Raw genomic sequence first — 12,556 nt, 5'->3', positions numbered from 1 at the left:
GATATATCCCATATAGATTCAATATATCCCTACAGGGTGTTTATATGGTGATGGATCCCACATGGATTCAATATATCCCTACAGGGTGTTTAAATGGTGATTGATCCCATATATAGTCAATATATCCCTACAGGGTGTGTAGGCTATATAGTGATAGAACCCATAAATAGTCAATATATTCCGTCAGGGTGTTTAAATGGCGATATGACCGGCCATATAGGTTCAATATATCCCTACAGGGTGATTAAATGGTGATTGATCCCGTATATATTCAATATATTCCTGCGGGATGTTTAAATGGTGATTGATCCCATATAGATTCAATATATTCCTGCAAGGTGTTTATATGGTGATGGATCCCATATAGATTCAATATATTCATGCATGGTGTTTTAATGGTGGTATGACCGGCCATGTAGTTTCAATATATTCATGCAGGTTGTTTATATGGTAATATATCCCATATAGATTCAATATATCCCTACAGGGTGTTTATATGCTGATGGAACTGCACCTAGATTCAATATTCCTGCAGGGTGTTTATATTGGGTGATAGATCCCATATTGATTCAGTATTATTCCGCCTTTGTGATCTCCCTCAGAAAACAAGAAGCACAGTGGGAATATTTTAGCAATTTTGGGGGTCTTTGTTTGTTTGTATGTTTGTATGTTTGTTTGTTTTTGTGACATGGATGTTGAAGTAGAGACATTTGAGAAATTCTTGGATGAAACAGCTGTCATATTAGTTGCGGTTGCAATATGTTAAACTTTCACGGCCCACCTCTGCTTCCTCCAAATTTAAAGGGTTATGGTGAGTAAATGTGTACGTACCATAATAATACAAGTCATCATCTATCTTATAGTGTCTAGGACATGATCCCCCATAATCCCCCCCCCCCTCCTCCCCCCTCGCCATATCGGATAGCTGACACTTGCAAAATTTCACTTCAGATCTTCAAAGTATGTGCACATACGAAATCGCAATATTAGACTAAACGAGGGAGACTGCTTTGATGGGATCATTGTTTATTAGTCAAAAACAACAAACCATAATATATTCAGGTGCGTAGCCAGGAATTTGCCAAGGGAGGGGCGAAACTGCAGATTTGGCATTGCAAACTATCTAAGCGTAGCGCCACCATAATTGGCGCGAAGCGTACAAGAAAATTTTGGCTGTAAATGCCTCCCAGATAGCTGGAAATGGCACTTCCCAGGCCTTGTAAGTTGCATCTTAGCATTTTCTATATTGAAAATACAAGCGATATCATAAAAACATTAAACATTAAAAAAAAAAAATATGCTCAAGGGGGGGGGGGCGGCTGCCCACTTCACCCCCCCTTGACTACGCGCCTGAATATATTACTATTAATTAGCACACTAATCATAAGAGCCAATCAAAAGTGAAGTCATGAAAGTGAGCATTACCTATACATGTGCTGCAATATATGCTATATATATATACGTGTTGCAAAAACCCGTGGCTCGTTGTTCTGGAAGTATTAAAGGTAGACCAAGTACAAAAATATGTATCTAAATCAAGAGGGCAATCCACGGAGTTGCATATCTCATCACCAGCAAAACTGCACTAAAATTTACATTTAACCTTAGCTTAAGTGACCTTTGACCTCAGTTTAACATGGCAACTACATATTTTGATAGCTCTTGGCATTCTCCTTTCTTTGACCTCTGCACTTTGGTTCCGGGGCAGGAGACACAAGTTACCATGTTCAATTTCAATTCAATGTTCCCCTTGGAGTCATAGCCCCCCACCCAAAAAATAAATTTTCGCTAAATTTGACCTTTGATTCCCGGGGATTGAGAGACACAAGAGTTCACCATGGGGTAGCTTCCCATCGAGTTTGAGGACAGTCGGCACAGGCGTTTAGGAGGAGTTTTTAACGCAAAAAATCAATGACGGTCTACGGGTGTGGGAAGAAGTTAGATTTCCTTTCTCTAGGGCAGGCTCCGTTCACTAGTCTTGCTCTATAATTGTCTTGCTCTATAATATTCTTTTCATACCGAATATGGTATAAACCAAAATATTGTATAGAGTCAGAAGAGCTAGATTCAGCTCATGAACAGAAATCTGCATAACAAATAAGGTACATATTCAATTGTGAAATACAGATTTGATTCGGTGGTGTTTGCGGTACTCTTCGGCTTCGGTACTACAGAGATGTATAGAGTAACGGCTAAATCCTTCCCAGAGAAGGATTTTTCCGAGAATTCACAAATATTGAGACGTTCTAACCTCAGCAGTAGCGAAGTCTGAACTTGTAAAAATACTTGAAATGTTACCGCGAAATGCGCCAAACACAAAATGGCCTGTACAGAATCTAGAACTTTAATGTGTTGACTATTATTCTATGTAATCCATTTTGGGAATGTCTAACGTTGCTTTGGATGGCAGTCTTTGATGTTATAATACTTATGACGTGAAATATATGTTAATGAACCAATCAGCGCAGCACTTACACAATCATCAGCAAATTAAGAGAAATAAATCGCATCCTGAATGCAGTACATGTGAAAGAGCCATGTGCGACCGTGTAGGAGATAAGTTTTTTGGATGGCGCTCTTCATAAATAGTGAATATAAGTGATAACAGTACACAGTGTAGACTGCTCCTGAATGATTCTTTAACCCTGATCATGTGTATTTATCAAGTGACTCGTGATAGCTAACTGGAACTAACAACGACATGATGCCGTTTACATGTAAGGCAGACTTCGTGTTTGGTGTTTGGTGAAAATTCTTCAAAAGTCAGTTGGTACAGGAAATACGTGTAGAACCTACTACTACGTAGCCACAATATTCCATTTTGGTGCTCAGAGAGAGAGAGAGAGTATAGCCTTTTACCGTGCTGCAGACTAGCCCAAGGGCGGCGGAAGCACTTTTAATCTGGGGGGGGGGGGCACCGACATCAAAGGGCACTTTGCAGAAATTCGATTGGACTGATGCAGCCTTATATTTAGAACCCTTTATAACTCTTATTGTATTATCTTATTTGCGTATACACATCACTCCATCAACGCCCCCCCCCCCCCCCCCGAAGGAAAATATGCATACTAGCACTGCAATATCCAATGTGCAAATTGGGAAACAAGGAACAAGTTTTCCTTTGAGACAAAATGAGGTGAAATCATGCAAGTTGCTAATGTAGGAATCTTCCGAATTAGAGTTTATTTCTTGTTAATATCTTAACAATTTTTTTCTATTCGAAATAGCTTTGAGTTTGACCCACAGAAACTCATTAAAAAGTCAGGGGCGTAGCCAGGATTTGCAAAGTTGTATGCACGACTATCTGAGCGGAGCGCCACCATCAGTTGGCGCGGAGCGTATAAGAAAATTTTTGGTTTTACAAACCCCTCAGATGGCCGGAAACGGCCCTCCCGAGTGTTCATTCTGGTTCCCTGGCCTCTTGCTAACTTGAGACACCTCAATTTTTATGTAGAAAAAGGGCACATTTTTAACCTGAGGAAAAGGGGGGGGGGGGGCACGTGCCCCCTGTGCCGTCCCGGTTCCGCCGCCCTTGGACTAGCCCCCCCCTCCCCCACCCAACCTATGCGTCATGTTATCTCGAAAGGGCTCAGTGTCCTACAAGTATACAGGGCTTACAGAAAAAACAACAACAACAATTTAAGTTTTTCACGCTTAGTTGCCAACCGTCCTTAATTATTGTCATTTTCTCAGTCAAAATCACCTCGATACACTATTAAAACGGAGGGAGGGCGGGTTTAGGGTGGGGCTAGGGGGTTGAGGGTTGGAGATGCTTTCATTATTGTTATAAATCTGCATAATTGCTTTTCACTGATATAATAAAGCCCCTTCCACAATTGCAAATGTTAAGTTTGATAGAGTCATGTTGATCCTATATACCAATGATAAAGGGAAATAAAACAGGGTGTTGGTATATATTCAAAATGATACGTCAGAGAGACTGATTGTCATGTACGAATATCGTATACGGTACGACTGAAAGGAGAGTAGCAATGCTGTCGAATCTCACTGCTACTGATGTGTTTGTACGTATATGCGCAGTATTGTCGCGAGGTATTGCATAGATGGAAGTCATTTTTAGCATGTTCGTTGTAAGACATTTTACTCATAGATTATAAGTTATAACACCTTATCTTCAAAGTCAAAAGCAGCAAACTCAAGGCTTTTCGGGTAGGTGACTTATCTGTATCTTGCAGGCTAGAGGTATATCAATGTCACATTATCCCATTCTGTTACATAGTTATTCAGTCAAGTGTGTCAGTAGCTCCTTGGTCAGTTCAAACGTGGTACCTTGTGGTAGCGACTTCCTTTGTATACCTCCTCACACCTAACTTGTTCCAAGTGGCAACGGTTTGGTAAGATTGCCCAGTTAGAGGTCTATTAGCAAAAACGGATGGACTATGTTGCTGTCAAGCATTACAATATTGCAGTACATTTTATACGTACTGAAACAAAATGTCTAAACCAATAACGTGTAGATCGGAAAGAGATGAAAGAATGAATACAAGAAAACCGATAGGTTACTCTCTTGGTAAAAGGTAACTCATATGCATGGTAGAGATTACCTAAATACCATAATGCGTAGACTGTGCTGCAGTTTAAAGAGTTGCCTAGACTACGATGAAGCGTTGACTGCACAGGATAACACCATTCCATCTATTTGAGATCATGTAAATTATTAATACCATTTGCATCAGAAAATATACAGAGATTTTTTATTTCTATTCATTCCAATGAAATGCCTGGTAGGTTTCATTTTATTTCAAAGCATGTGAAAGAAAAAGCTATGAATGGAAAACCTTGTAATCTTTGTCTTGCGAATTTATTATCTGATTTTATCGGTCCTATAGTGATACAGTATCATTTCAATCTATTTTGAAATTACTACTTGATGAAAGAAAATCAAAATAAAACAAAAGTGTATCTCAAAACATCATATACCGACTTTGAAGACTGATGATGCAGTGCGTAGTTTATCTGCATTCGAGTTTTCTCTAAGCCCTAGAATATGACTATTAATCTAAATATAAATCTAAATGTCAACACTGTGATGTGACATGGAATACTTAGATTCTTAACTCTATAGTTCAGGAAAATTAAGGTTGGTGTTAACCTCGCCTGATGGAGATGTTTCAATTCCAATGATGGAGGACGAGTACTTGTTACATCTCACTATTTCATTTTGAGGATTCTTAGGTTTCATTAAATCGTTCTATTAAAGATTTGGAGTAAATGTTGTATAATACACTCGGCAAACAGCTTCTCACATCTCATCTTCATTCACAGAAAACAAGAGAGGAATCTTACTTTCCATGTCACAGTTGTAAATTTCTTATGTAAACTATTTAAAAACCTTAGAAGAATTTTCGAGATCCGGATATCAAATATGCCAACTCGATAAATGAATCATTAAAGCAATATTAACTAACAGACTATATCGTTAGCGCATGCGATGTGTTGCCACTGTAAATGTAGACACACTGTTACATAGTTTAATCTAAATGCTTACAAAATTTGTCGACTCTCTCAGAGTACCGGTAGCCTGATATGTAAGCGGGTTCGGTGTAGTCCGTTGAAGGAGTAACGGTAGCCCTATTGTACGCGCTGAGGAGACACTGATGATGAGAATCTCTGTAATCGAAGGAGCAACATCCATCAGTCTGGGCACACATCATCCTGCAGGCTTCAAGATCAGGCACTTCCAGTTCATTCATATTGTGACTTCTAATGCACGCATCCAAGTCATCTGTCCACGAACCAAACTTTACTCTTTCAGAGTATGTCCAGTCGGGAGTGTTGCACGGTTTACTGTAGTCACTAGTCGGCCGGATTGTGTCGCGATTATAACGATAAAGATTACACAGGCTGTCTTTGTGTGCGATCGAGAGACACGTGAAGTCAGTTTCACTTAAGCAACGATCTTGACAAGCGCTTAAGCTCGAAATCTGGGCGTCTTGCTCTGCATTATTCAATCCAATGCAACCCTGAACTGTGTCACTCCAGTAGAACTCTGAAAAAGATAAATAGATCAGCTTTAGGTTAATAAATAATAACGCCATAAAGAATAACGTTGGTAAAGCGTCACAGTTGTTTTACAGGCTCGACACCACACTGAAGAGCTCTTTTCAATTGATCGAGAGAAACACATATACCTTTTTGTATTTCGTCTAGTTTTTGCATTTTGTACCTTTTTGTATTTCGTCTAGTAACTAGTTTTGTCCTCATCCAAAATAATATGTCATTTGCTCCCTTTTAAAGCATGGAAGTCTGTACAGAAAACAGCTCATTTGAATCTAAAGTTACTACCACCTGCATAAGGTAGCGGGATTAACTTCAACTGACACTTTGGGTGGGGCGGGACGGGGCGGGGAGGACGCTGCGAGTTTGATCAACCATAACACGACAAGAATTGTGAAGAGAGTTGTGTTATAAAACAGTATAGACACAACTTTGAAATGTAAGTAAATGGAACAAGTAGGCGCGAGCTAGATGTTGCAGTTTTGATGTTTCAAATTAAGTGGTACTTTTGACGAAATTTACGTTATGTACGAAAACTGCAACATTACTTGTCTTAGTTTTAAATACAATTGCATATGCATGTCTAATTGTTCGAACCAGACTGGTAATAACTAGGACCCGGAAGGGGGGGGGGGGGGTAATTAGATGTAAGGAAGTTTGGGGAACCCGTTTTTTTTAAAGAATTTTGTAACAAAGAGAGTGCCCAGCTGAACAATGGTGCTATATTTCGCCCTTTTGAAAAAGGTTTGAAAAATTGTGATGTCTCTTTAGTTTGCACTGTACTATCATTTTATATCTGTATGCATTGTTTAATGTGTTGAACTATTCTGTCGTTTTAACCGGTACACCAGTAGGCTATTTCGTTAGGGAGGAGAGCATAGAAATGTTCAAGGGTCTCAACAAGGTAAGTTTTCTCTGACTGCCTGTGCTATCTATGAAATTTAAAATAAATAAATACCTGTATCCGTCTTCTCTGAGTACTGAAAACCTTCTGTATGACAAGGCTGTGTATAGTCACCAAGAGATCGGATACTTGCACGATTGTGTCGGCTTAACAAACATTGTTTATTTTCAAGTTTGAAATCTACTGACAAACATACAAATTCAGTCTCGTCTTCGCATCTCTGGTGGCAGTCGTCCATATCATCCACCTCCCTGATGTCTTTATCGTTGTAGCTTCTAATGCAACCAGAGACAGGGATCGTCCAGCCATAGTCTGTGGGTAAAACACAGGACGTGGTTTGGTGTGTGCGTCGTTGGAATACGAATAATTAATAGTTACTGTCATGAAGTTCTGATGTTAGTTTTGCTTTTATCTAAATACACTAAATGTGATCTCCTACTAAACAGGAGCATTTCTAGAATGGTTGCCACATGTCGTTAAACATGAGGGGTTTGGAGATGTACTTCTCCTACATTTTTGTATTGAATATTTGTTGTGCTTCAGTGCCTCGAGCAGCAGATTAAGTAAACCAAAGGAAAGAAAAATAGATCAAGTAATAGAGCAGAAACTGGGGATCGTTAGTCAAAAGAATTAGGAGAAGTAGACGAAGCTAAAGAACCTAAGGAATTGATGAGGGAAGTTTTGGATCATATACCAATGATGATGAAATTGTTGGCAGGAGGCCCAACAGTCAGACTTCTCCAAGTAGTAAGTGATAGAAGAGAGCATCAATTAGTGATGATGTTGCAAATCATATGGAAATGTTTCTTTTAAGCAGATGGCATATTGAAGAGAAATGGTCATCTAGAAAGGAGTTCGATATAAGAGAATGCATATGTAGCAGTATCTTCTGGTTTTAGAGATAAGATACAAATTGAACATTATATTCCAAATTCGGGACACTTAGATGGGAGAAAAGCAACAACACCCAGGCTGAAAAAGATTTTGATTGGCCTGGGATTGTTAAGGTTGTAGCAGATTTTTGTCAGTCTTTTTTAAATTGCCAAAAGACTCCCAACATTATAGGGCAGTAAAGGCACCCCTGATATCCCTTCCTATATTATAGGTTCACTGTTCAATAGAGTGGGTACGGATATTGGGTGTCATTGCCAAGATCCAAATCTGGGAACAAGTATACACTATTAATTGTAGATTATTCAACATGATACCCAGAAGTCATTTTAGTTCGAAATATTGTACGCCAAAACTATTGCGCAAAAGATGAATATAGTATTTGCTGGGTAATAATTACTTTAAGAGAACTTGACAGATCAAGGTACTAATTTTACGTCGAGACCTCTTAAGGAGATTTGTGAACTCCTTAATATTAATATTATATCCTATCCATCTATGTTACCCTCAGCCCAATGGACTAGTAGAAGAATTATTGGCACTCTTAATTCGATGTTAAAGTTTTTTGTTGACCAGGAAGCCACCCAGTGGGAAAAACCTGTCCCATTTTGATTGTTAGCATTTAGGGAGGTACTCCAAGAGAGTACAAAATTTAGTCCCTTTGTTCTTCTATATTACAGACGTTCACGAGGTCCCTTTGGAAATTTTACATGATTCATGATTACAAGATGAGTTATGCCGATGGAAAAACTGTTATCTCATATATTATTGCAGTGATGCAAAGATTAACAGAGCTGTCCCATGTTGCTTAGTCGTCCCTACATAGGTCACAAGACAAAAAAAAAGGTCACAACAAAGAACACAGTGCGACCGCAATGCTTGCAGTCGAAAGTATGAAGTGGGTCAGAAAGAGAGTATTTTGTATTCTGCCTACAGATCCAAATAAATTGATAGCCATTATAAATTACCAGAGTAGTTAACAAGGTTGAATTTAAAGTTAAAATAGAAACCAGAAGTAGAAACAAAAAGGTTGTGTTTCATATAAACATGCTTAAGTGAAGTTAGTAATGTATTTCAAGTTGAGATTCAGAATGAGGAATTTCAGCCTGATGTTGGTAAAACTCCAACTGCGTTTCTGATTTGTATCAAACCCAAACCTGGAGAGATGAGAATATTTCTCAAATTCTCTGAATCGGACAAAAGCAAGCAAAAGAAGGAAGAACATGAAAAACAGGTTTTGGAAAAAATGAGTAACTCTGGTCTGACTTCAAATTTAAGTAAATTGGTGAGGTTGGTGGTGATCGAAGATAATGCAAAGATAATGTGAACCAGTATCCAACAAAGGTTGAGGCAATTCCAAATCCTCCTCGTCCTTTAACAAAAAGCGATATATACTTACTGATTTAACGAAACAGTCAAAAGCCAAGACTTTTCATTGGGATAAACATTGTGAATAAGCATTCATGCATTTGAAATTAGCTATGATGGCAGATTCATTATTTGTAAGTCAAGATTATACATGAGGAACTTGTTTTGAAAACAGATGCTTCCGAATTTGACTTAGAGGCTATTTAAAATCGGAATGACAAGGATGGCTATATGAGTCCAGTGATATAATGAAGCATATGATACATGTTATGCGTTATTGCATTAAGGTATTCTAAGATAATTTAGTATGATTATTACGTATTCATGTCATTATCATATAAATTTAGTAATCATACTACTATCACTTTTCTATAAATTTGTGTCAACTTGTGACAAGGGATTCACCTTATGGCTTTTTGTGGCTACCAAAGTTTGACGTAACTAAACTAGCAAACCGTGAGGGAGAATCGCTCAAAGTGAACATGGTTTTTCCTAACAAACACGAATGTGAACTATAAGACATAGCCTACCAAATCTAAAAGCATGACGCAAACATTTATGCAAAAGAACGCCAAGATGACAAAAAAGGGCATGATGAATTAGAATAAACAGAAGGAAAACAAGAATAACGATAACTTGCCCAATGTACTAATGAACGAGAAAGAGGCTTAATAGCCACATAGATCAGAAAAGATGATGAAAACAATCAAACAGATCTTAATATATAAGAAGAATGAAGCAAAGCGATATGATGACATAAATGCAAAACAATAACCAAAGACGAATTTTAAGAGTTTTAACGAAAAAATGTGATGGCATTGAGAAGGATCATCTTGAAAATCGTGGACGGAGATGTGTTAATTTTAAGCAGCATTTATATTTATTGTCTGTTTTTGTTGATAGAAATTGATGATTCACAATACGGTGACAACCACCATTTAGCTTAAAGAAAATTCCAACAAGGTTCAAGAACGTTTCATTGCCTTGACTACACCAGACAATGTTATATGAAAGCAATGCATGCATCATGCTATCATGGCTATTATTTAACAACATTGAATATAGGCGTTAATCAATCTCGTCTTTGAGTGATTGCCTCATACAGTAAAAGTTTATACATGCTGTTCTTGTGGCTCCTATAATTAAATGTTAAAAACGACGAATGGTGAAAATTTCATAGTAATGTATGGAATGACTTCGCTTATTAATTAATCTTAAACTTCGCCTCAACCTTAAAGGTAATATCCTTGGTGGTTGTATAACGATGTGCCACCGGAGTGAATACATCATATCGGTCATGTAAACAAAATATGAAACAAGATCGGCAATTTAATGTGACAGCCATGTTTACTCTACTATACAGCTCTATACAGCCTTAGTCGGTTTGATTAAAAAGGATGATGACAGGGAATATCTGGAAGAAATTAATCATTTCGTCGGTTATTGTGATAAGAACTTCCTGGAACTTAATGTTAAAAAAACAAAGGAAATGAATATTGATTTTAGAAGGGTCAAGGGTCAACCGAGAGAGGTTGTGATTAAAGAAAATCCCGTAGAACAAGTCTCATCCTATAAATATCTTGGTGTTGTTATTGATGATCAACTGGCGTGGCATGAGCATATAGATTATTTGGTAAAGAGAGTTAAACCTAGACTATACTGTATCCGTAGAATGAGTAAATTTAACATTGACAGTCGTATCCTCACTATATTTTATAACTCAGTCATTTGTAGCGTGTTTAAATATTGTATGACTTGCTGGGGTGGTAATGTGACTGCTTATGATAAGAGTCGCATTGATTCTGTTATCAGACAGGCTAACCGTATTCTGGGTGGGGACCAGCTCACAATGGAGTGTATGTATCATAATGTTATAGAGTCTAAGCTCGACGCCATCCTTGCCGACGAGAATCACCCATTGTTTCTTAATCTCAACAGTGCAATAATATCTCGCAGTGGGCGGATGAGGCTTCCAAGTGCAATAACAAATCGACACAAATCTTCCTTTATCCCTCAGTGCATTAAGCTCTTTAATTTTCGTTTCAATCGTTAGTTGCCTGCTTTATCTTCCCGTTCTTGCCATCCATACGGGTGTTCATTTGTTATATTTCACGCCTTTATACTTTTATACTTTAATTCTCTGATACTCTTATGTTTGCCATTCTTATGTCTTTTTACTCTTTATCATCTTGTATTTGTCTTATTTGTACATATCTATTCGGGTGTTACATTTGTTTTATCATCACGCCTTTAAACTTTTATACTTTAATTCTCTGATACTCTCATGTTTGTCATTCTTATATCTTTTTACTCTTTATCATCTTGTATTTGTCTTATATGTACATATGCGAGCTTGTATTTTCCCTTTTGGGATGAAATAAAGTTTTAGTTACTTACTTACTTACTTACTTACTTACTATGCAAATGAATATTTACCCATATCCAAACGTTCTGCGTACTGCGTTATCAGTTTAACACATGGTTGCTTAAAATCTTCACTTGGCTGTACGCTGTAACGATTATGGCGGCTGTTCAAACAACTTGAGCCGTCGAAGTCGAGCGACAAACACCGGAATGACGTATGACCCTCACAAATTCTCTTACATTCATCAAGAGATGACGCCGTACCTCGCCAATCGTTATGACCTACTATGCAAGCTTCGACTGCTTCCCTCCATTTTCCATCTATGATAATAAAGAGACGGTACCAATATTGGCAAAAATGTCTATCGGACACAGATTGCGGTGAGTGCAGAAGGGGAGGAGGGTGGGGTCGGGAGAGGTCTGTATGATCAGTATTGTTTTTCATATTTATGTTAAAACTGGGCTACCATTAATGTATTTATTGCTTCCAAACATTTCGCAAAATATGCAAAATTGTGAACTTTATAGTCCATGTGATCCAATAGATGAAGTATATATTTCGAAACGGGATCAACTGTGAAATTCAATGTTTAAGCAGATACACTTGTCTAGGATACATGATAATGGTGATCATATGGCCGAGCATGGAATTACAATATTCGATAATATTACATTGATTTACTTACTTTGAGACAGGCAACCAGGGGAAACCATCAAGAGGATCGCTGTGATTCTTGTAAATCTATCCATCCTTTGTCAGTATCGAAACAACTATTGGGAGGTTTAATGATAGTCAAAAAGAAACGGCTGTAATTCCAGGAAAAACAAACTCAACCACAACTTTTGCTGAAATGATAGATATATTTATTATGAACAACTCCCCAAACGGTAAAGAAAATAGCACTAGCTTGGGAGATATCCTAGTTAAAAGTCATCTCTGGGAACCGTCGTTTTGTGAACCTGAGATGACATAGTGCGACTAGGATCTGAAATCGTTAATTTTCTCTTTAT

The 12,556-nt window shown here is 37.9% G+C and overlaps 2 protein-coding genes across 2 annotated transcripts in view; both read right to left on the bottom strand.

Moving 5' to 3' along the window:
- LOC139984758 (uncharacterized) overlaps positions 1 to 12,556 on the bottom strand; it is a 56,089-nt gene that overhangs the window by 32,097 nt on the left and 11,436 nt on the right. The window lies entirely within an intron of this gene.
- LOC139984759 (uncharacterized) lies at positions 4,801 to 12,399 on the bottom strand. The gene is made up of 4 exons (XM_071998797.1): positions 12,232 to 12,399; positions 11,618 to 11,866; positions 6,977 to 7,234; positions 4,801 to 6,010 (listed from the first exon to the last, which is right to left on the bottom strand). The coding sequence occupies exons 1-4, from the start codon at positions 12,293 to 12,295 to the stop codon at positions 5,493 to 5,495; spliced, it is 1,089 nt and encodes a 362-aa protein (XP_071854898.1). The 5' UTR covers positions 12,296 to 12,399; the 3' UTR covers positions 4,801 to 5,492.

Source organism: Apostichopus japonicus, chromosome 17 (genome assembly GCF_037975245.1).
Source record: "Apostichopus japonicus isolate 1M-3 chromosome 17, ASM3797524v1, whole genome shotgun sequence".
Taxonomy (NCBI): domain Eukaryota; kingdom Metazoa; phylum Echinodermata; class Holothuroidea; order Aspidochirotida; family Stichopodidae; genus Apostichopus; species Apostichopus japonicus.
Note: the sequence above shows the minus strand (reverse complement) of the source record. Positions and strands in the feature narration are given on the sequence as shown.

Excerpts from the sequence above, each read along its gene's own strand:
- LOC139984759 (XM_071998797.1), bottom strand. The coding sequence starts at position 12,295 with ATGGATAGATTTACAAGAATCACAGCGATCCTCTTGATGGTTTCCCCT. Across the intron at positions 7,235-11,617 it reads CGCAGAACGTTTGGATATGG|ACTATGGCTGGACGATCCCT; the intron begins GTAAATATTCAT and ends TTTTACCCACAG. Across the intron at positions 6,011-6,976 it reads CTCAGAGAAGACGGATACAG|AGTTCTACTGGAGTGACACA; the intron begins GTATTTATTTAT and ends TATCTTTTTCAG.